The following is a 23,619-nucleotide window of genomic DNA, read 5'->3' on the forward strand; positions in this document are numbered from 1 at the left end:
ACGTTGAAATTCTCGCAACCACCGAAGCAGTCGAATGTAGCACAGAACGAGACTCTCAAGAGAGAACTCCTGATCTGCATCTTGAGGCGACTTGCCTACTGGAAAAACACCCATCCAAACTTCTGAGTCGTGCAGACTTGGCAGCCGCTGCTTTCTACGCATGTGTCTTTCTGCGCTTTAGACCTACCACGAAAGTAGCATGAATCATGACGCAAGGACGGACTCACGGTTTTTGTCCATTCCAAAGTTGTTCTTTCCCCGTGGGCAACTGAGCAGCCCGAGAAACCCGCGTTTGCTAAATTTTCACTTTTCGAGGTGAGAACAGGCCATCGACACAGCCGTTTTCGTGTGGAGCACACGTCGATTGACAGCTTTACTCGGGCTACCGCGCGCAAAGCGGTCTTTGCCGTCTCCGCTGACATCTCTCGACAAACACCGCGCCTGTTTCCTCCCTTCCGCCCGCTGTCCACATCCTCACAAACCTCTGACTTTCATGATGGGTAGCGGGTGGAAATTCATGCGAACTGTACACGCGGATGTCTCCCTCTCATCTTTCTTCGCGGAGTTCGACAGTTTCGAGTTGGCCGCGCCTGTCTCCGAGGGCGCAGGTGGCGATGCTGTCCGTCGGAATTTACGGCGTTCACGTTGAATTCTTTTTTCCTAATTCCCGCATAATCACCAATCCTCACATGCATCCAGCGGGCGGGTCCACTTTCCCGCCGACCAAACATGTGCCGTCCTTCCTGGCGTGCCTCGCCCGCGTTTTTGACACAGCGCCCCGCCGTCCGATGACCCTGCGATCGACATCGGTGTGCCAATTAAAACGCCCCGTGTATCTCCAATCCTCCGAACCCAGCTGATTTGTTGTCTTTCCCTGGTTGGGAGGCGAAGACGCCCGTTTCGGGCGCACATCTGACCCCGTCGCACGTCTCGAAACGTGGACGGGGTGGTGTCGCCGACTCTCTTCTCTGGTCTAGAAGCAGACACATCCGTGAAGAAAAAGCATCGCCTGGGCTCTCCCGACGCGTCAAACTTGAACACTGCCAAAAGGGTCTTTGACTATCTCTTCTAGGGGCGAAAAGGGACAGTTCACTTTTCACGCACACAAAGTCTGGCCTGCCTCGGGAGACAACCGTGCGTTTTGTGTTCGTCCTTCAACTCCGAATCGCTACCGACGAAAACTGACGGTGCGAGACGGTGGAGTTGGTTGTGACAATCTTTCAAAGTTTTCCTTGAGTCTTCTTCGAACCTCCGTCTTTCGTAGGAACCACTGAGGCAGTTGTCTTTTCTCCGTTTTCTGTCCAATCTTGCCGTTTCCCTGTTCCCCTCGCCGCACAGCGACAGCTTCTCTCAATTGTTCCGTGACCCGCCTACGTTAATGACGGATGTCAAGCGCATATCACAATTAGATTAACCTCCTTACAACCCGCTAGATGAACCTTCTTACAACCTGCCTTCTGTCTGGTGGTACTTCGACACCTAGATAACTCCATGCCAATCAACCGGTTTTTAGGGTTCAAGCGTCTTTTCTCTGCTTTCCTCGGGGTGTATAGACGCGTTTCTTTGCTTGTACGTATTCAGCGAATATTCAGCGAATCGGCAAGTGCAAAGCTTATCGATCGAGAACGTATGGCGGCCCTGGTGTGATTTATCAGTTTGGTTTTGGGGGGGAACGCACGTCACCCCCCGCGCGCTGTCTTTATCGGCCACTTCTGCACAGACGCAAATGCGCCCCGCCAGGAGTGACACGCGTGACTCTCGCGACACGTCGCCACGTTTCCTGCGGAAAGGCTCCTTCTCTTTCAAATTCTTCCATCGAAGGGCTCACGGTAGCCACTGCTAAACTAACTCTATCTACCTATCTATCTACCTAGCTATCTATATCTATCTATCTACCTATCTATCTATATCTATCTATATCTATCTGGATCTATCTAGATCTATCTATCTAGATCTATCTGGATCTATCTAGATCTATCTATATCTATCTATCTACCTATATCTATCTATCTATATCTATCTATCTGTGCTTCTGATATAATATACGGCAATCTACGTGCGTTTTCCTGACATGTGTATTTTTCTCTAGGTTGTTGACGTCATTTCATCTCTCTGGAGGGCGACCGCATGGGCAGACGCGGTTGTGTGTCTATCATTTCCCTTTACTGCTCGTGAGTTCGTATTTCCTCTACTATTCCTACACCGGTGGACTGGTTACGATTCTGTTGGAATTACGTGTATTGTTTTGCGTGTTCGGCCCTTCTGTCTCGCGTCTGTGTGTCTGAACGCGCAATGGCGACGCTGCATTACCTCCGCGTCTTGGCCTCGCCGTGCGTGTCTCTGCTGTCTCTCGGATGCGGCTGCCTCGGCGTGTACGAAGGGTGGCGGCTGCGAGAGCGAAAGAAGGTTGTCGACGCCGCACTGAAAGACAGTTCCTCTGTCGCGGCGTTTGCCGCCAAGACAGCTGACCAGTACGCTGGAATCTGCTATACGCTCCCCACTCCTGACAAAGGAGTCTCCGAGTTCCAGATCTCCGTTCTCTCGCCTGCGCTTCTCGCGTCTCTCCAAGCAGCCGTCACAGCTGGCGGCATCGACGCATGCACCGTCGACGAGTCGCAGATCACTGCGGCGCTCGCGGCCACGGAAGTGCTGTCGCGTCAACTCAGTGCGACCGGTGGAAATCGCTTCTTCGCACGCCGCGCAGAACACCTCCTTGGAGAAGGACCGAGGGCCTCGGTCGGCCGGCGACTGGAGCCGCACGTCGGGCAGAGCGGAGATAGTGCAGCCACAAGGGGCGAAGACGCCCGCCAGGGGATCTGCCTCGGGCGCATTGCCGGCGTGGGGTGCGTGTCGAAGCCGCTCAAGATCTCGGCGGACGGCGTCCAAACCCCGGGGCGGTATTTGCAAGTCACGTACCAGTACTTTGTTCCTGTGTCGGAGGGCGAGGCAAGCGTCGAGGCGAAACTGCGGCAGGTGCTCGAGCTGCAGGAAGCCCTCGAGGCCGCGAAAATCCGCCGCAAGCGCGACGGCGAGAGCCCTGACTCTCCGAGCTTTCTGGGTCGCGGGGCCGAACCCGAGATCGTCGGTCAGACAGCGCTCGAGGCCGTGCGTGAAGCACGGCAGTCGGGCGTTCTGTCTCCGAGGCAGCGCGCAGAACCGCCCTCCGAGGCGGAGACCGCTTCGTGGCTGACGTGGATCAGTTCGCTCGTTCGCCGCGCCTCTCCAAGCGCCGACGAGGCCGCTCAGCCGCCAGCGAGCAAGCGAAATCTCCTCGTGGATGCGTCGACCGCTGCCGCGCCACGCATCGTCGTGATGGAGGGTCAGGTCGAGCTCCGCCTCCCGCGAGGCGACGGCCGCGTGCACCGTTGGCTGTCGGAGACGAAGCAACTGCGTGCCGGAGACGCACACGCCCCACAGCGAAGCGCGGCTCCTCTGCAGAAAGGCGAACGCGACTCGCAAGGCAACGAGGGCCCGCCCGACGCGGCGGCCTCGACCTGCGAGTCTTCGTCGTGTGGAACCGAGGCGGCGAGCGTCGCGGCACGCGCACAGCCTGCGCCGTCCTGCGGCTGCGGCGAATCCGCCTCGCCGAAAACGCTTTCTGGGGCAAAACCTGGAGAAGCAAGCTGCAACCTTTCGCCACACTCCGCGCATGCAGTGGACAGAAAGGGCCAGGCTCCGTCTTTTAGACTTTCCTCTGGGGACGGCGAGAGTGGCGACTCCCGGAGCGCGTCTCTGGCGGACCGGTGCGGCGCTGGAGAAGAAACTCGGACCGTGGAAGACAGCCGGGCAGCAGCGGAGCTCGCCCCGCTCCACGCTCGACCAGGGTGGGGAGACATCGGGCGCGACCAGCTGGTCACGGTCGCGTACGACAGAGACGATCCCTCCCGGCACACAGCCTGGATTGCAGTGCGAGCAGGCGAAGCCGCGACGCAAGAAGAGGGCGCAGCATTTCCCGGAAAGTTGATTGTTTTTGACACAGAGAGGCAGGGCGCCGACAGGGCGGTCGCAGTCGCAGGCGCGAGCGCAGGCCTTCTCCTGCTCGGCGCGCTCAAGTTGTACATCTCGCTCGTGCTACGGAAGCGTCTCATACTCGTCCCTGGGAAATAATCGAGGCGAGGAAACATGGACCAAACTGGGGGGTGTGGTGGACCGGACCAAGGAAACGGAAAGCGAGAAGGGAACGGTTTTCTTTTGATGCAGCAGACAGGGGATGGAGGACAGCTCTAAAGAGATTCCCTAAAAGAAGAAGCACATTCAGAAGACGAACCAAACACAAAAGACGAAATGCAACTCGTGGCGACATTGTAGACACAAATATGCAAATATACAGGTGCACGTCCATGGATGTTATATATATACATACATATATATATATATATATATATATATGTAATTATGTATATGTATATCTTTCGATTTTCAAATCATTAGTATATTTGGGCTCCCGCTAAGACTATTAGACCACACATTGCCAAATACGGATGCATGCGTATCTTTATACATAAGTATTTACACATGTATAAGACGATATATATGCGTATACACGTATATGCCTGTCTCGCATGTACATACGTATACGTATATATATTTCCAAATGTATACGATCATATGTATATATATATATATATATATATATATATATATGCTCCGTTGTGTGGCGTTTGCCGTCGCCTTTGACTCCCAGCATGAGGTTGCCTTCCTGGAGACAACAAACCCCGCGCCGTTTTCGTTTTTTTATTTTTCAGATTCAAATATCACACAGAATCGCTTTTCACTGTGCGTTCTGCGGCTGCCGATCGTTCTGTCGACTGATCTGCCCCTTTGCGGTGGCAGATGCATCACAGGGGAAGGCGAAGGCGAGCGAAAAGGTGCGAACACTCGTGAGACGAGAGCGTCTCGCTGCCGCGCGCCTCTCTGCGTTCGGAGTTGCACAGAACAAGACGTGCGCCCGACGGAGAAAACACAAAATGGCTCCTGTGCACGGGAAGAGAAAAACGGACAGAAAAGCACGCGACGAGCGAGAACAAGCGAAAGTTGAAAGAGAGGAGGAGCAAGACAGAAAGAGAAAGATAGAGCAGGAGAATGAAAGAGAAAGAAAGAGGAAGAGAGAGAACGAGGAAACGAGATCTGCCTGGAAAGGTGTGTTGCTGTTCTAACTGCGAGTGTGTCTCCGTTCCGTCCAGAGAGGGCGTGTCTGTTGCGCAAGCGAGAAAGAACCTTGGATTTGTAGCCTTGTCTCCGCGAGAGTAGGAGCGTTTACGTTCCGCGGGGATGGGTGGTTGCGTGAGGTATCGACGCTTCTTCATATGTGATAAAGGGGTTTTCCGAGCAGCCACACACGCAAGAAAATGCATTGTCAACGCATCGCAAACACGGAAAATGATAAGGGTTTCTTTCGTATGCACGAACGCATGCAGAGATGAACTAGCCAAAGATGCAGACACACAAACATATGTAGATGAAGTCGATGCCAGCTGAGAGCTCGATATTACGGTCGTCCACAGCGCGTCTCTCTCGGAGACGCGCGAAGCAGCCACTTGAAATCCTCAAATGCCATTGGACAGCAAATGAAAGCGTTTCCCATATACACAAACACATGCATGTATAGACAGAGCTGTACGTGCATTTCCGTATGGGCAGAGATGCATGCACATAGGGTTTTCCACACATATACTTCCATGTGTACAGCGGGGGATATGACGAACCAAGAGAAAGGGAAATCGGAATGAATCGGTGACGTGTGCGGAAGAATGCAAACTGTTTGACAAGGAAACTGAAACCATACTTCCCGCGTCAAGCAATGGAGGTCTGATCAGAGTCGGAGGCAAAGTGCAGAGCTGCGTCCCATACGCAGGCGCCTGCGTCTCCATATCCAAGACAGACGCGCTGTCCCTTATGAAGAGAGATGTAGAAAGCCAGGTGTGCATACGGGCGCACCACTAGGTCTAGATAGATTCAGAAGCCCTCGGAAAAACAGAGATGGATGAGCGCTCGGGCACTTCCGCTTTCTCCGCGCATGCGGAGAAAAGCGACGCTTGTGCCCCGTCCTCACTGACGAACGGCCCCCGTTCCTCATGCCCTATTTACAGCTACACATGCATATAAATATATCCATATAAACATACACATATATAAATATATACATATATAGATATAAACGTATTTAAATATATACCTATATAAATATACACATATAATCATATAAATGTACACACGTGCGTCGAAAGAGAGCACGCCTCCGCCTTGGTTTCGTCGACGCCTGGGACACAAAGTTGACCTGCGCACATTGACAAGTTCTTCCCGGAAATGTCACCGAATCCGCTGACGCCTGTGTGCATACACGGGGCGCGTGTCTAAACACCCGGAGCGGCGTCTGTTTTTGCCGCAGCCACAAGAGCAACAATTGCATCACGGATGGTCGCCAAAACAGCACGAGACCCATGAAAAACGGAGACACACGGCGCGTGCCACTGTCTCCAGGCAGCTAGCTTCACGCCCACAAGCACACCCCGACATCCACCGTATATACACTCGGGATCAAAACGGCGAAGTCCAGAGGTTCAGAAAATGAATGTGCCTCGCTGGATCGACGGGAGGCTCACACGAGACCCCAACGCGACGGACACAGGAAAGCAGAGCTCGACGTCTGCATATGCGCTGTCTCCTTCTCGCCTCGCTCAGGGCGTTTCTGCCGCTCCACCCTTCTTCGCGACGTCGACAATTCTGCCGTCGACCTTGGGGGCGAGGACGTAGTTGAAGTTGGAGGTGACGCAGCAGCCAAAATCTTTGATCATGTCGTCTTGCTGCATGGACGTGAAGGAGGTCAGGCGCTTGAATGTGATGCGTGAGTGAGGCCGTTTCAGCCCATTCGCCAGCTCCGCCATTGAGAGCGCCGAGCGGACCATCGTCGGCAGCGGCGCAAGCAACTCGTCCTCCACCAGCGTCGGACACGTGCTCAACACGTCGAAGCCGTCGCGACCTACGCGCGAAACAATGCGAAAAGGAACGGAAATTCACTTCCACGTGCATATATATATATATATATATGTCTATAGATTTGGGGCGTGCAGCTTCATGGCATTTACGCTAATCGCACTGGCTCTTGTGTGCAGAAGTGTATGCATCGACGCAGAAACCTGGAACTGTAGATGTGTTTATCTGCTATCTGCATGTGCGTGGAAGTCTGTGGGGAGGTTTGGAGGCATTTGGATTGGCGAACTTTTGTGCGGGTTTCTCTGGTATTCTTGCCGTCCAAGATTTGTTCGAGAGCCTCTCCAGTCTTACCCTGGGCCACGTAGGTCTTTGTGGCCACGCTGTAGACGCGGTTCGTGTCGAGGGGGATATACTCGTCGTCGTGCTTTCCCCCACCAACGGGAGTGTTTGCGCCGCTGCGGACGCCGCCGCATGCGTCTTTGGTGACTTTGACGGAGTCGCGAAGGACACGCTGGCCTGGGGGTTTCGAGGAGTCGAAGGCAAACCGCAGACCCGCAACTTGCAGAAACCGGCCTTCGGTCTTGGGCACCTGCGACACGGCGTTTTCCAGCACTTCGAGAAGGACACTGCCGTGGACTGCGATCACGCACAGTGTGTCTGCCATCGGCAGCATTGCCGCCAAGTCGCCGAAACGGAACGGCCCCGGCTGAAAGAGACAGTCGGAGCGAATCGTGCCTGTGCAGAAGGCGCGGAAAGCGGAAAGGCGACGCGGAGGCGTCAGGAGGAGCGAGACAGCAGGAAGGAGCGGGAGGGACACAGAGAGAAGGATGGAACGTGAAAACAGAAAATAGGGAAAGAGAAGGAAGAGAAAGACAACGAAGAGGACAGGGAAAACGGGGCCGGAAAAAGAAAAAAAAGAGAGAAGCCTTCGCTGCCTCGGAACAGAGGCGAAAGCAAGCGAGAGAGCGAGACAGCGAGAGAGACGGGAGTGAGCATAAAGCGAAAATACGTCACTCCGCCCACGAAACATCGTGTGCAAGGGGAAACACGAGGGCCGCAGAGAAAGGGACGAAAAGCAAAAGAGGACAACGCGGAATCAGAAAGAAAAAAGGAGAAACTCTTTTTCTGAAGAGTCCAGTCCAACGGAAAACGCATCTCTGTTTTACAAAGAGATGGAGGTCAAACTCACGTCCCACTGTAACTTGCTATCCCTGACCCCCTAAAAACAAGCATGCGTATACACACACATCTGTACACATATTCATATTCCTGTATAGCCATTGGATCACATGCACGCGTGGCCAACCAGTCTACACACATACACACATACCCACCTACACATATATAAACATATACCTACGTAAATATGTATTTGTATGTACGCGCGTACGCGCGAGTTGCGCCCTGCATTTCGCATTCGTTTCCCCAACAGAGGTCTCACCGGAGTTGAGAATCGCGACATCTGCGCGGCACTCGCGGCGCATGATGTCACAAAGCCAGTTCCCCACGTTGCTCTCGGAGGTGCGGATGACGGCGAAGCGCGTCTCGAGGACGCAGCCGGCGTCGACGAGAACCTGCTTCATTTGCTTCTTCAGATTCTGCTCATACTTCTTCACGAGTAACTCCACGTGCTTGTTCTTTTCGTAGTGCTCACGGTCCACGCGAACGCGCGACCACTCCACAATCGAACCGCCGAGGAAGAAGGGCATAACTTCTTCGCCACCCTCCATCGTCGTCGGCAGCAACGGCCCTGGCGCATAGAGAGTGAGCAGCACAGGCGAAAAACAAACAGGCGAGAGAAAGGCGAACGTGCACGAGACACCACAAAAGGGGAGGGAAGGCGACGAGTGAAGGCCACAAAATCAGATGGAAAACGCGAAAGATACCTTTCTCTCGAGTCGGCTGCTACCACCACGCAGATGCATGCACCGCCATCTACACACAGATATATATATATATATATATATATATATATATATATATGTGTATGTATGTGTATATATGTGTATGTATGTGTATAGATATCTGTCTATGCCTATGTACAGATGGATCTTTATAGGCAAACGGTGGTTTTTTCTGACCTCACCTCGGAACATGTCAGGCGTGACGGCGGCTTCTCGCCTCGCAGCCTCTTCGCTGACAAATGTGGAGGATCTGAAGCGGTTCAGTTTCGGCGTCACAGGCAAACTTCCCGAGGAAAGCGGAGGCGAGAGCGGCGAATGAGGCGAGCCGAGGCCCGCTGTGGCTCTGCCGCTAGCAGCGGTCGGGGAGAAGAAACCAGCTGGCGAATTCTGCTCAGCGAGGAGCGCAGGCGACAGCGGCGCGGGCGACGCTGAGTCGCGAGAGATCTCGGCACCAGAGGCGAGCGACGGACTCGGGCTTCCCTGCAACAGCTGTTTTTCCGAAAAAACCTTCTTGATGCGGATGCTCATCCCCCCTGAGCAGCATGCCTCTTCTTCGCGCTTCGCCCGATCGCGCCCCAAACCCACGTCGCCACAGGGAGAAGCAGAGGAAGACGCAGAGGAACAAGAAGAGGAAGAAGAGGAAGCGTTGGAGGCTGCCGAGGCGGTCAACTGGGGCCCGTCCTCGTGGGGATGGATCTTAGAAGGCGAGTTGCCTGCGCGTGTCGGAGAAGACGCGCGCGACTGTGGGGAAGACGGCGACGCGTCCACCCGGGACCGGTGCCCAGGGTAGATGGTGATCACTGTGAAGTCGCGAAAGTCCGTGCCCGACTTCACGACGGGAATGTTCCCTGGAAACGCGTGGAGATATCGAACCAGCCCAAACCCGTCACTGGAGTGCATGCAGAGACACTGCCACAACACCAAACAGAACGTCGCTGTCAGCTGCTGATCCCTATCCACAGGTTGTGAGCCAGGCAGAGACACGATAGGGTGAGTCGCCGAGAGGTAGGAGCGCGTGACGCGGCTGACGGACATTTGGAGAGAGACATGCGGAGAGTCGTGTGAATCGCATGTTGCTCGTGAACGTCTCGCCCCAGTGAAGCAAAAGACCCCGCGGAAGACATGCGGAGGCTTCCCGCGAGTTTCAACGTCCAAGCCGCTCTTCTCTCACCTACACAAACACCTACTTCCGCACATATATATATGCGGTTTTGTATATGTTCTTGTATGTCTTTGTACCTTTTGCATGTGCGTGAAAATGTAGTAAGAAAGCATCTTCCTTCTTTCTCGTTTGTCTCTATTTGCTTCTCTCTGTCGCGTGTTTTTGTCGCACGTACCGATGCGTTGCAGGCCGTAGTAGTCGTGGTCATGCCCGCCGAGAATCAAGTCGATGTCCTCTGCCTCCTTCGCGAGGCGCTCGTCATTCGGCGCGCGCATGTGCGTCAGGGCGATGATCAACTCGCATTCTTTTTGGCGCAGAATGCGACACAAGCAGTTTGCAGCCTCGACAAAGTCCACGTAGTACACGTCGTCTTTGCCGATGCATGCGAGCGTTTCAAGCCATTCTGGGGGACCAGAAGAGACGAAACAGTTGCATGCGGGCAGATTCTCCACAGCGACACTCCCCACCCCACATCACGTGCGTCCTCGATATTCCCTCTCTCCTCCGCTTCCTCATCCTCCCCTCTCTCCGTTCCTCGTCGTTCTCTTTCTTCTCCCTCGCGCATCGCTCCCCCCGCTCTGCTGCTGCCTGTCTTCTCTCTCTTCTCTGCTCTCTCTCTTCGCTCCTCTCTCGTTTCTACGTCTCTCTTCTCTCTTCTCCTTTCTTTCTGTTGTGTTGTCTTACCCTTTTCGACGAGGCCGATGATTCCGACGCGAATGCCTTGCCATTCAAAGAGTCGGTACTTCATGCCGTTTGCGAGGGGTAGGCCGTGGACTTCGACGTAGTCCTCGGCGAAGACGCCCTCACTCTCTTCCTCGTGCTTGAAATTCTCCATCGTCCGGAGCGAGGCCAAGCCCGCGCTTTGCCCGGTCTTCTCAAAGACGTTCGAAATCAGCCAGGGAAAGTTGCAGGAGCCGACTGCGTACTCCAGCTCGTCAATCCCGAAGTCGAAGTCGTGGTTGCCGAAGCAGGCCGTGTGAATCTTCAACAAATTCAAAAATGGAATCATGTGTCGCCCGCGGGTGTACGTCGACATCACCGAAGGGTTGAGCGCGTCGCCTGAGGCAGAACGCAGACGACGGAAAAGGAAGGCAAGAGAACGAAACGCACGGTCCACATCCCCACCCAAAAAAGGCAAACAACGAAACAAAAAATACAGTGAGACGGCAGAGACAAAACGCCGAGAACGCATTTCCACACAGTTCAGTTAGACATTGATGTGTGTACGCCTACATGTGCATGCATATATACACACATATATACATATGTATACATACGTATACATATAAATATATATATATATATATATATATAAATGTAGACGTTGATGTGTGGAGGAGACGATGGCAAGCATCTTCCTCTCCGATGCGCGCGTGTGCGGAACGACAAAAAACGCTCAATAAGAAGCACACGAATCTCTGAAGCTCCACGCATGGATACGTAGGTGGAGATGAGGGTAAACGTTCTCACAAGATAAAAAAACGCCGACGGATGGAACGCGTCACTTCCAAAACGTTGGTCCAGCTCACCAGAAAAGAGGATGAGAGGATGCTGATGCTGGAAACTCTGGAGCGCCGTCACAAAGCGCGAGACGCCCCCGGTGCCGTCGCACCTGCTCTCGATGTTGTACACGTCATTGAAGTGAATGATGGTGATTGGGTCCGTGCGGTCGAGAGGCAAGTCAAAGTCGTACCTGCGAAAGAGAAAAACGTCTGTTCGCCTCGCATCTCCGATCCTCTCTGCCTTCCGTCTTTCCCCTCAAGGGCTCTGACAAAGATCTGCGAGGAGCCTTCTCGACTGGCTCAGCACTCCGGCCATCTCGCGATCCCTCTTCCGTTCGTCTTTGCTGTGCCTTGTCGTTTTCGGCACTATCCTGGTCGTCTCTTTTTGTCCTCTCCCGGGTCCTTAACGGTGTTTGGCCGCTCGGGGCCTCTCTCTCTCTGCTCTCAACTTCTTGCTCTCTCTTTCTGTCTCTTTCCCTCTTTTTCATTTTCTGTCTCTTTTTCTCTCTCATTCTCTGTTTCTCTCAGTGGGACTCACCAGGTTTCTCCGGTGTATCCTTTGGAGGCCTGTCTCGCGATGCTGGAGACGAGAACCGCGACTTCGCGTTCGAGTTCGTCCTCGTTCTCCTTCTGCTCCATACTCTGTTCTCGTCCGCACTGCCGCAAGCTTGCTGGCGGGGAAGCGGACGCGATGGGCACGCGTTTGCCGACGACCGTGGCGTTGAACGGCGGCGTCCCTCCGGCGCCGAGAGGCGGCGCGGGCGTGTGAGGAGCCATCGCGAGGAAAGGCGGCAAAGCGAGGACGAAAACGAGAAGGCAAAGAGAAGAAACCGGAACGAGACGCAGAAAAGAAAAGCAAGACAGAGAACAGAGGGAGAAACGGCGACGAAAAGAGACCGGCGGAAAGCAGGAAAGCGTTTTCACCAGGAAAACGACGGAGACCAAGATAGAAGAGAAGTGGACACTGACGCGAGAGGGGACGAAGTGAACGTGAGAACTCTTGTTCCAAACACACCGTTTTTTCTTCCGAAGAGAAAGGCACGCCGCAGACACGTTTATTGCCTTTGAAACGCGCGACGTGAGTTCAAAGGCGAATCTGAAAAGACCAGTCGCTTCTCAAAGCATGGAGAGGCGCTGCGTGCGAGCGAGAACTTGTTTCTCTTTGGGAGAGACACGGTGGGAAACGTCTCATTCCTCTATTCACATGGAACGGATACAAGGAAAAACAGAAACACGAATCTTTCTCTTGGGACATGCCAACCATGGGCTTGCTCTCCCCATTAGGTGTCTCCTCGCGTCCCCTCGGGTGTGAAGGAGCAAGCGTTGACCTCGAGGACAACCCAGGGGCAACCCCGGCCTCTGGAAAAACAAATTTGCCGTCGTTCTCTTTTTCTTTTAACTCTGTGCAATGCAGGGCGTCGTCGTCGACGGCGCCTTTCGTGCGAGACGAGCTGGAAAAAAAGACTGCTGTAGCAACCTCCTGTGTCGAGGCCGCGCGGCCGCTGACGTGCAGGCGAGAGACTCCGCCGTCGCAGGCGGCAAGCGCAGCAGAAACAACGCAGGAGCCAGACGGAGGAGCCTGCGAAGAAGAGCAGAGAGGAGGGAACGGAAAGACGAAAAACTCGGGGAACGTCTCGCTCGGGGAACAGCGGGAAACGGCTGCCGGGAAGAGAGACGGCGCACTAGCGGTGAGGATCAGTCCACAGCTTTAGGGTTGTGGACTGATTTAAGACTCGGCGCGTCGCCTGCGTGGCGGCCTGCTCTCGAGAGAGACAGGAAAGTGTGAACCCAGGAAGAGCGGAAAGAAGCGGGGAAAGCGACAGTCGCGGGGGATGCCCTGAAAGGCGGTGAATCCTTTGAAGCGGAAATCCGAGTCAACTAGGAGACGAGCCCTCAAGACTAGTCCCCGCAACTGGTCCAGAAAGGGGAGAGGAATTGCGAGAGAGAAGGGGAGGAATGAGGAGAGAAAGGAAATGGAAGAGATGCGAAACGGCAGGAAGGGAACAGGAAAGACGGAAGGGGAAAGTTAGAACGGCGGCACGCCGGAGGGTAGGGCCGAGCTGCAAGCTGGCGAGGAGACGCGTACGGGCGGAGAGCGCGAAAAAGGATTTAAATCCGCAAAAAAATCTTGGCACGGAAAAACGCGAGAAGAACAGAGAAGGAAAAGAGAGAAAAGGCGAACCGCGGAGAAATGCGAACAAGGAACGCGCGAGATTGAACGGTCCAGCACGAGGGACGACGCGCCGCTGGCAGGCGCGCGCAACTCCGCAACAACAGGGAAAGAAATTCCGATCTAAAGTTTCGCTTCTCTGACGCCAGCGTGCATTTGGAATTCGCCGATTGCGACGAACCGCTTAAAATTTGCCATGAGAATGGCGTTCCAGCGACTACAAAGCCGGCAGAAAAAGCTGGTTCCCGAGGAGATTCACAGCCGACACGGTTTCGGCTGTGGCTCCCTGCAAAACAGGGTGGGAAGGCATGCGAAGGAAACCAAGCGGCAAAAATGCAGATTGACAAATGTCAATGAAAGAAGAGAACAACGAAGGAACCCGGCTCAGCAACAACGGGTGCACACGCCTCTGGTTTTTCTGGGGACACAGTCTCTCAATCACGCCGCCGGACCTCCCGCGGGCCAAGCAGCGACGACGGCCAGGAGCGATTTGAAAGGGAGGCGCGGAGACACATTCCGACCTCCGCGGGCCGTTGAAAATTCGCGCGTTTTCTTCAATCTCAACCGCACCTTCATCCCTACGCACATGTTTCTTTGAAACTACGCCCTTCTGGCCGGAAAACCGTCGCTAGTCGGCATCCTCTGCAGCGCACGGGCGCATTTCTCAGGCGTTCCTCCGCAATGCTTTTCGGCTTCCTTCAACTAGTCGCTGGAGGACGTTGGCGTTTCCGAAGCTGTCTCTCGCAGATCCTGTGAGAATTTAGCGAGAAAAGATAAAGAAAAGACAAGAAAAAGACAGCGGCCGAGTGCAATACTTGACTGACGGCGCTGTGTCGTGTGACTCGCACAAAACTCCGCGCGAAAACGCCTGTCCTGTTCAGTGGCCCCCTTTTCTGCTCGTTTCCCCGTCTTTTCCCACCGGCTTTCGCCGCCTTTCTCAAGCGAAGCCAAGGACGCAGCCAGGTGGAAGGAATTGCTTAGCTTGTTTCGGCGGGTTTTCTTACAGGCGACGAGAGACCCGGTCGGGATTCTTGCTCAGACCGAACGGGCGCGCGCTGACACACCACCCGCCGCGAGTGTGTGTGTGTCGCCCTCCCGCGGGAAGAAAAGCCTTCCGGCGCGATTCCCGCGGTTCCCTTTCTTCGCAGATCGGAACAATGGAAAGGTACACGCGTGACACGGTTTTCTTCACAGAGAACGAACTGTTCATCGTCCAGGAGTGAGAGAGACTCCCTCGCGTGCGCGGAAACCGGAAAGTCCCTCTGCGTTTCCGGTGATTTCGGAGATAAGACGAGGAAACCCCGCTCGAGGGACCGCGTTTCGTCCAGGGAGACACGGACTCGCGGCGTCAATTGAGTTCGCCGCTTCTCGGCCCTCTCTGTCTGTGCCGACAGAAAATATCGTTTGAACACTTTCACGTTCTGGTTCTTTGCATCTGCGCAGAAGAGTGGATTTGAAGGACTGGAGAGACTGACAGTGGACAGTGTTTGCCGAGTCTTTCCTGTCTCCTTCCGGGTTGACACGTTACCTTCTGAAGTTGGCCTTTTTTTTGCGTTTTGCTCAAGAAAGCTTTGTGTTGTTGTCGTGAACCTCGCCGTTTTTTTCGCCGGGGAAGAGTTTCCGCAGGACTTGCTCATTTCAGGTTCGTGTCGATCTTTTTGCGTGCGTACACTTTCACGCAACGCTCTACTTCCGTTTCTTCGCCGCCACACCGGTAGAGGCCCCCCCCCCTGAATTTGTTTTTCCTCGAATCTCCACTCAATGGGAATCATCACTGCGGAGAGTGCTCCGGCGCACGGCGCGCACCGTGCCGACTCCCTGGGTCAGCTAGACCAGGTGTCTGGTGTTCTGCCGAAGGGTCAAGAAACGAGTCGCGAAGCCGCGGACCGTTTCCTCCAGAGATTCGGCACACGAATGCTGGATGCAGCCCAGCGCGTTGCGAGCAATGCGTACGCCCCGTACACGGGGATCAGAACTGGTTGCGCTGTCCTGACAGACAGTGGACATGTCCATGCAGGTCAGCACGCCCCGTCTGGGAGGCGTCACCACATGGTTCTCGCCGAGGCAGATAAACACAGATGGATAGACGTGTAGAGAACTCTCGCGCGTTGTGGGTGAAGCTCGTCAGCAACGCGATTTGGTGCTTCGGCAAGGCTCGGAGAAGCAGCGCACTTGCGTGGGCGGCTGCACGGGGCCTCTCTGCGTGATGGAGGCAGGCGACACAAATGACTCCACGAGATGACAAAGAGAAAAGAGGAAGGAGGGGAAGACTGGGTCCCCGGTCAACTAGGAGGCGTCGCTCAACACGTGAACTGTTTCGTTTGTGCTTTTCTCGCCAGGTTGCACGGTGGAAAACGTCGCGTATCCCAGCTCGCTATGCGCCATTCACTGCGCTGTCTCGGCAGCAGTATCTTCGGAGCTCGGGAGGCAGAGTCGCCTGGAAGGAGTGAGAGGAAGACCTGACGCCCTCGGCGTTTTTAGCTGGGGTTGGGACGAACCTGTGCTTCACAGAGGGGACAAGCTCAGGAAGCAAAGTCGTCGCTCGGACGCCTTTCCAGCGGCAATATAGAGTATGCGCGGGTACACGTATGCGTATTTTCGCACTTTTACACATTAGCGGATCTGTAGCTGTACATACCCCGAGGCCAACGGACCTGTCTGAAGTGATTCCGTCCGACATGGGAAGCTCCAATTTAGTCCTCTCGGCAACCAAAGAGAGCAGTCAGTATTTCTGCGCGTACGAAGGCTAGCAGTTGCGTGTACGACGCACCTCGTGGGCTTCGCATATCTGTTGGGAGAAAACGTTTGCCTCAAACCCTCGGGCGTGTAGGTATGTTTCTTTCCCCAGAGAGACCGTCTCTCGGGTCTAGTGGGCATGTTAGGACGCGTTTTCTCGATTGACACCAGCTCCAGAGCGCCCCGTCTCCACTGACGCCGTTTCCCCGTTTATACTTGTACGTTCCCTGCAGCACGTTGTTGCTTGTGTCGTCGTCGAAGTGGTCGACGAGGACGGGCAAGGGACGGGCGATAACGCAAAGGAAGTCCATGGTGAAATGAGCACCGGCGCCGCTCTGGTGAAGCACCGAGCGCTGCAGCGCATGACCATCCCCGGCTGCTGTCGTCAGTGGCTGCGCGAAGTCCAGGCGCCCGGCACGGACGTCGAAATTCTTTTTACGCGCTTTCGGGCCCCGAGTGTCCCCTCAGGCGAGGCTGTGCCCGTCGGCGAAGACGCGGAGAAGGCGATTAAGCGACTAAAAGCAGCCTCCCTCGTGTCTGAGAACTGCCTGTCAACCCGAGTTGACTGCCTCAGCCATGTGCTGCCGCACGTGCGCGGGCAAGTGCATGCGTCCGGCCTGACTGGCAGCAGTCGGCCAAATCTCGCGACTTTGAGTGACTCGAACTGGTTCCGCATGAAGGCTGAGGTGACAATGAATGATGGTAAGGGGGGGACACAAGCAGTGGCGGATCCTTGGGGAAGCGTGGGCGAAACGCTTGGGCGCGACTGGTGGCCCTAACCCGCCATCAAACGGAGAAATTTCGAGCAGCCGTTTCTACTATCCTTGAGGCCCTTCTCCGCGGTGCCCGTATGTTTCGCAAAGCGGCAGTTCTGTCAGAGTCTGTGCTGGACGCCGACGGAAAACCGAGATGCTTTCTGGCGGAGCGCAGATTCGCTGAAAACAAACAAGCTCGTATATTCTCTGCATGTTGTTGTACGCCCTGCGCAGACTCCCCAGTTCCTCCATTTCTGCCCGGAATGATCCACATGCTGACGATGGCTCTTCGTCGCACCTACTGTCCGTACTCGGAGTTTCCCGTCGGAGCTGCAGTCCTCACGGACAAGGGTGTTTTTACTGGCAGCAACGTTGAAAACGAAGTGCTCGCTCTTGGGTGAGTGTGGCAGTTTTGTTGATCTGGGTGCTGTGCTCAAAAAGCGAGACTGTGGTCACCTTGCTCTCGCGTAAGTGTCGCTACAGCGCTTTGCAGAGATCTGACGCAGGTGGGCAGCGCCACCGTCTCAAGTTGCCACGCGAGGGCACGGTGAAGTGCGTGATCGCTTTCTCTTTGCGGCGACCAACGTTGGGGTAGGAGCGCGTGAAATACCGTTGCCTGCAGTTAACGGATCCGTATTCACCGATACATCTGTAGTTCGCGCACCCCTCCTGCGGGCGTCTGATACGTGATATGTGTGGACGAACATGAACGAATTCATGGAGCTAGCGGATTGGGCACTGAAAAGACTGTTTTCACGTGGGATGTTGTGGCACGTGTCCTGCAGGATGTGCGCGGAGCAGACTGCCATTGCGAATGCCGTTGCGAGCGGCGCTAAGGAGATCCTTGCAGTCGTGGTGGCCTGCCAGAACTTCGTCCAGTGCTTTGGAAGACCTTGCGGACAGTGCAGACAGGTGATCGAAGAAGCTGACAAGATGGCCGGCGGAACCACCAATGTCACTGTGTATGCCTGCCGCCGAGTGAGCGACGGTTCGGCTGCGCCAAATTGTGATAGCAAATCTCTGCGATGGCAGTGTCAAGCCATCCAGGGAGGCAATCTCCTACCGTATGCGTTCAACTCACTCGATGCAGCGGCAAGCTAAACCACAGGTGAAGGCGTCAATGGAAGTTGGGTAGAGTCAAAACGCATTAGTACATCGAAGATTTTCCCCCCCTCCTCCCTTAAGGGAAGGGCTTGTGGTGTCAAACAGACAAGGAGACCAACTACAATGCAATGCGTCATCACAAGCGATGTGAAGGACTTGGCCTTTGTCAAGAGCGGGTTCAAAAATCCTGGAACTTCGCGACTCTCGTACGCGGTGTCGCCATTGAGAGACTCCAGCTCCAGGCTTCCTTGCGCTCTGTGGTCGTGCCTGAAGTTTGCTTCAGATTTTCCCTGATCACATGTGGTGGCTCTACGGACATCAGGCAGAACAGGAAGATAATCTCAGATAAATCCTTGTCTGCTTTGGAATGCTGCTTCCAGAAGATGAAGACACAGAGACGACAGGAACGGAAAAACAATCTATGCGCTGCTGGATACGGTATCCTTGGAAAGAAACTCCCTAACGTGTGTAACGATGGGTGTACATACACCCGAAAATGGTAAACGACATTGTGCGTACGCGATCGGTCCTCGGGCCGTGAGACACTGAGAGTCTTGCGATGACATGTACGGCAAATCGTTGAGTTCCCTTCAATTTCTTCTCTCAACTTTTGCTATCGCTTACGCTTATGGGACGGTCGTTTGGTACTTGGCGAGGTTAAACACATCTGAAGCCCGCAGCCACGTCCAAAGTCCTTGCTAGTCGCACGAGCACACGACCGATGTCTGTCGAAAACGGCTCCGATACCACTACTCTGAGTGATGCTCGATCACTCGAACTACAGAGAGCAGAGGCTGTTCCGTGCCCAACAGAAGTACCACTCGTAATGGAGGTGAGGCTGGATTGGGCACAGGGTGTTCCAGGGCCGGTACAAAATGCATTTCCGTCGTAGTCAAGACCGACGTCAGGCCCACCCTTGAACGCATATTCGGCGTCGTTGCATGAGAGTGCAGACGCAATGCTAAAGAAGACTGCCCTTCGTGAGGTACTCACTGCATCAGATTCTGTGCCTTTCACAAGAGGTGAGAATCCTGCATGACAACGTTAGACGTGTTATCCAAAGTGTGGTCACAGAAGAGTATTGCAAAATTTTGCGTGAAAACGTTTTGCTGCGCGCGAAGTTGGACGCAGAAACAGCTGAAACCCAGGAAGAGATCAAACGGCTCTCTAGTAAGATTCGTAGGTGTTCCTTCGCTTCTGTGTCTGAATTAACAGTGCCACAAATTTAGACCTTGCCGATGCGCTCCGGCTAATCGCCGACCGAGAGCTGGCGAAGAGAGAGTATCGGATACTGGAAGGAAGCATCGTATGCCTGACGGCGATTTTCTTCATTCTGTTATGGTTAATGTGAAGGGGGTCAATCGAATTTCTCTACGCTTTAACAGTACCCCCTTTCCAGTGCACATCCTGGTATACGGTTACATAGCCGGAGCGTCCATGAAAAGTGTCTGGTTTTCCGCTGTTTGGTGTAACATCGCACGGAAGGCGATCCGTTTTCACAGTGACGCTGCTGGCGTCATTAATATCAAAAAGATTTTCTCCAAAGTAATAACGCACATTAAAAACATGTGTCGTTTTTCTGGAGCGGCAGATGACTTATCACCATGAAGGTGATAATGCCGTTTTATCTACTCAAGATAACCTAGTATCTCGCTGCGCCAGTTCACCACAGTTGCTTTAGCCGGAAAAGCTAGTAGTCCGTCTTCCTCCTAGGGGACACAGATCCTCGGGGTAGGGGTTGCACCCCTGCAGCAAGACTATAACCGCTGTTGTCAACTGGATATGCTGCACTGCAACAGTGCGTTTGTCTTTCGGGCGAATCTGCAGCCGTTAGGTATGCAGAAGGTTAAACGTTTAAAGCGATTTCCTTGTGCGTTTGACACAGTAGGCATGAACGTTGTCTGTCATTCACATTTGTCACACGTTTGTGCCTGTCGCATGGAAAGCATTTACACACGCGCGACATGGTCATCCATTTCTCCTTGATCGTCAACCCACGCAGTGTGCCTGCCCTTTCCATCAACAATCCAACGCCTCATCCCACTTCATACCCATGTTCAGCCTCCGTATCCCTCTCTCTCCCAGCGCTTTAAGCACAAGGGACATTGCTTCCCCGGTCAGCACTTTTTTGCCGGCACGAGTTGTGGTAGTATCCGTGATACCAACCGTCTGGTGAGTTGAACGAGGCCGACCTTTCGGAGCGCTACGCGGCTCTATTTCAGACGATATTGGTCGAGTCGTGTCCACTCCTTGTCGTTCTGTATGAGCCTGACTGCGGGTTCTTTTTTTCGAACAACTGGGAGTCTTCTCCTGTTGTCGTTTCGATCGATCGACCCCTTTACTCTCTCGCGTCTCAGAGGGTGTTTCAATGCTAGAACACTTGCCAGGGTTTCGCCCTATGTCAAAGGATTTGTCTCGGGGTTTTATAGGGATAGGCTGTTCAGAGAGGACAGTACCCTGGGCCGGTCTTCCGCATGGAGTGCTGACCGGCGACGGCGAGACTGACGGGGCTGAGAGTTTCTTGAAATCTAAAACGAACTCCTGTCCTGCAGGGCATTCGGCTGCCCTCTTATGATCGCATTCCGTCCTCGTGCAAGCGCCACAGTTCTCGTGTGCGAGGCAACATGAGGCCACACTGCGGTCCGGTTCGACCGTTTCTGCGTGGCTATGGATGCGGCGTGATGGAGGGAGACGTCTTCTCACGGCGGGCAAAGAGGGAGACCAGCTTGGACCATCACTCGTGAGCTCGGCCTTGTCTCCCTCCGCGGGTGCGGGAAATCTGGGTCCAGTAGATTTCGTCACGCATGGCTAAACACCAGAGTTTGGGGCGATGGATTTTAAACAGAACTTGTTAAAACCATATATGTTGTACCTGATGCTCCACAGCGACGTCGATCTCGTTCTCGAGCAGCTCCCGGAGCGGTCCTTCCGAACAACCGGGCCCCTCTGCGACCTCAACGCCTTGTTCTACCACCGGACATTGGTGGGACGTTGTCAGCGAATTGCCAAGACTTGCTGGCAAGCCGGAAGCTCCCGCCTTTGTAAATTGCTCTGCATGTTGTACGGGGCACCCGCTCAGGCGCCTAACTATAAGACTGGTACCAACATGTGCAGCACCAGAGGTTTTCTAATCGACAGTCATCACTCACGTCGAGGTGGGATCCAGTTCCGGACACTGCTCCACCAATCCCATAACGCCACCCGCTGGGAGAAGTTCCAAACTCCCACTTCTCCAAGGCGCTTCTATTGAAGGAAACTTTAACTGCGGGTGGATTCGATTGAAACAACCAATTCATCACCTACCGTCATCATGCAACGGCGACTGGTAACGCAGGACAATCGCTGGGGGAAATAGTGAATTGCAGTCGGGCGTTTAACTGTAACAAGCAGTAGGGCTGACCTTCCAATCCCGTTTCTTCTGCGTACTGTTGGATAAGATGCCATAGTCTGCTTTTTCTGGCACCGCATATATGTGAGATATAGAGAAAATTCCCGTCTGATTTGTGGTGAACAGCCTTAGCGAGCTGAAGGATAGCACGCAATTAACGAGTACACTCACTGATACGCCTTTTGCCATGGCGGTCAAGGGACGACCGCGTCAGCTGCTTTCCCAGCCCCGCGGTAAACCCCGGTCGCCCCTCTAGATCGTGTATCACCGTGCAAATATGATCATTATCCAAGCGGCGGCAGCGCCTGCAGCGGGCCTTACCTGTAGAGAGGCTGAAAACAGTTGTACTGTCATCCATAATGAGTCTTCTAAGGCCATGAGCGTCTTCCTCTGGGAAAGACTTCTCGAAAATATTTCCCAGGGAGTTAAATCGCTGCTTCTGAGTATACGAAACGAATAGTGTCTCGAAGCCATCTGGTGCCTCCAAGGGAAGCTGTTCATACTTCAGCGGGAGAAACAGCGGTGCACAAACTTTCGTTGGCGGCTGTTTCTGTAGTTATGGACAAGATGGAGCTTTCAGATGTTACAGCATCTTCGGGCGGCATCTGCGTGGCCCCCAAGCGAAGAGTCAGACATGATGGTGACCGTGGAGGATCTGCGGTAACTGCCTTTCCGCCATCTATAGACGCTGCTTCAGGCCTTGGTGATGTGCTACCAGTGCCACCCAAAACAACTTGATCGTCTTCGCTGAACGACTCCCCGAGACGCTGGCGCCTCTTCGCGAGGAATATATCAAGCGACGAAGCCGGAGCAAGGTCCATGTCGCCTTCGGTTCCCCATTTATGGTAGCGAACCATACAGGCAAACAGCAGATCCAACTCCGTGTCCGCCAGTTCCTACCAAGCGCTTCAATGCATCATCAGAAGAAACGAAGAAAAGAAATCCGGACACACCTCCATGCAGGAGGAGCTTCGATCGGATATGTCTGTCGGCAGAATTGCCGCCTCTGGAAACTGAGCAAACAGGCCGGTCCAAGCTGCAGGTGACCGATGTAAGGGCTTCTTCAATCAAGTTACCATGAGGAATTTTGTCAGGCAGCAGTACCCTCCTGTAGTCAGAAGTGGATGAGATGGTTATTTTGCTGGCGGCCAGAACTGTATTAGACAGCATACCGCACAGATCGTCAAATCTCCTCGTCCGTCGACATTCCGTCTGCCACGCAAATGGCAACCAGGAAAAATTGCCTCCCCAATGGATAGCTTTCCCCATCTTCTTGCTCAGCAGCTGTGTCGATAAGCACTCGTGTATCGATTTTTAATGGATTTGTGATTTCGCGAACACTACACGCCAAAACTCATCGCGCAAGTACCCGGAGCCCGGCATCCCGGGTACGAACGACAGATCGTAGTGTAGAGACACCCCGCATCAATTTGTTTCTCAAGGAACGTCGGAAAGGCGAGGGCCTGTTCGCCACTCAGATATGTTGACCGTTGTCATTCAAACATGGAAATAGACCCTTCAATATTCGGAAGCTCGCTCCCAAGAACTAGTGTATTCTTCGGTGGTTAACTGGTTGTTTCCCACGAACATGCATCTATACACACACGTTCCCTGAACGTGACCCCGAACGCTTGCACACATACGGAAACTGAGTTTATGTCTCTGAGAGCAAATCTGCCTGGTGCGCACGTCTCGCGTTTTTCGGCTAGACAAACGCAGACGTCAAGTACACGCCAACCAGGGCAGAATCGATCCGATGACTGGTAGACAGAAGCGCAGGACCCCGTCCAAAACGCTCTCGTGATCAAGTGCCGGACGAGAGTGGAGGGATACAGAGAATCCAGATTTGAGATGTGGCTTCTTTGTTGGATCCACAATGGCTCCACCATCTGGTGAAGCGATACCGGAAAAGAGGGCAGCCGTACTTTGCGCAGAAGCTGTCCTTCATTCATTCTGTATTGCCAC

The 23,619-nt window shown here is 54.0% G+C and overlaps 6 protein-coding genes across 6 annotated transcripts; 3 read left to right on the plus strand and 3 right to left on the minus strand.

Annotated features, from left to right (window-relative positions):
• Positions 1-2,292: 2,292 nt before the first annotated feature.
• On the plus strand, positions 2,293-4,107 carry NCLIV_016230 (conserved hypothetical protein; the record flags this gene model as incomplete). Its single annotated transcript, XM_003881815.1, has 1 exon — positions 2,293-4,107. The coding sequence occupies one exon, from the start codon at positions 2,293-2,295 to the stop codon at positions 4,105-4,107; it is 1,815 nt and encodes a 604-aa protein (XP_003881864.1).
• Positions 4,108-6,677: 2,570 nt separating this feature from the next.
• NCLIV_016240 (5'-Nucleotidase domain protein (Precursor),related) lies at positions 6,678-12,278 on the minus strand (the record flags this gene model as incomplete). Its single annotated transcript, XM_003881816.1, has 8 exons — positions 6,678-6,979; positions 7,285-7,668; positions 8,375-8,683; positions 9,020-9,685; positions 10,175-10,402; positions 10,684-11,058; positions 11,529-11,692; positions 12,040-12,278. The coding sequence occupies 8 exons, from the start codon at positions 12,276-12,278 to the stop codon at positions 6,678-6,680; spliced, it is 2,667 nt and encodes an 888-aa protein (XP_003881865.1).
• A 3,154-nt stretch (positions 12,279-15,432) lies between these two features.
• On the plus strand, positions 15,433-18,615 carry NCLIV_016250 (putative cytidine deaminase; the record flags this gene model as incomplete). Its single annotated transcript, XM_003881817.1, has 6 exons — positions 15,433-15,688; positions 16,011-16,117; positions 16,641-17,109; positions 17,397-17,559; positions 17,948-18,140; positions 18,550-18,615. 6 exons carry the CDS (start codon positions 15,433-15,435, stop codon positions 18,613-18,615), a joined length of 1,254 nt encoding a protein of 417 aa, XP_003881866.1.
• Positions 18,616-18,987: 372 nt separating this feature from the next.
• On the plus strand, positions 18,988-19,495 carry NCLIV_016260 (conserved hypothetical protein; the record flags this gene model as incomplete). Its single annotated transcript, XM_003881818.1, has 3 exons — positions 18,988-19,098; positions 19,159-19,288; positions 19,341-19,495. 3 exons carry the CDS (start codon positions 18,988-18,990, stop codon positions 19,493-19,495), a joined length of 396 nt encoding a protein of 131 aa, XP_003881867.1.
• A 790-nt stretch (positions 19,496-20,285) lies between these two features.
• On the minus strand, positions 20,286-21,562 carry NCLIV_016270 (conserved hypothetical protein; the record flags this gene model as incomplete). Its single annotated transcript, XM_003881819.1, has 3 exons — positions 20,286-21,020; positions 21,139-21,340; positions 21,369-21,562. 3 exons carry the CDS (start codon positions 21,560-21,562, stop codon positions 20,286-20,288), a joined length of 1,131 nt encoding a protein of 376 aa, XP_003881868.1.
• Positions 21,563-21,918: 356 nt separating this feature from the next.
• Positions 21,919-22,923, minus strand: NCLIV_016280 (conserved hypothetical protein; the record flags this gene model as incomplete). The annotated part of the gene is made up of 5 exons (XM_003881820.1): positions 21,919-22,093; positions 22,158-22,198; positions 22,608-22,667; positions 22,731-22,762; positions 22,827-22,923. The coding sequence occupies 5 exons, from the start codon at positions 22,921-22,923 to the stop codon at positions 21,919-21,921; spliced, it is 405 nt and encodes a 134-aa protein (XP_003881869.1).
• Between the last annotated feature and the right edge of the window lie 696 nt (positions 22,924-23,619).

Source organism: Neospora caninum, chromosome VI, assembly GCF_000208865.1.
Source record: "Neospora caninum Liverpool complete genome, chromosome VI".
Taxonomy (NCBI): domain Eukaryota; phylum Apicomplexa; class Conoidasida; order Eucoccidiorida; family Sarcocystidae; genus Neospora; species Neospora caninum.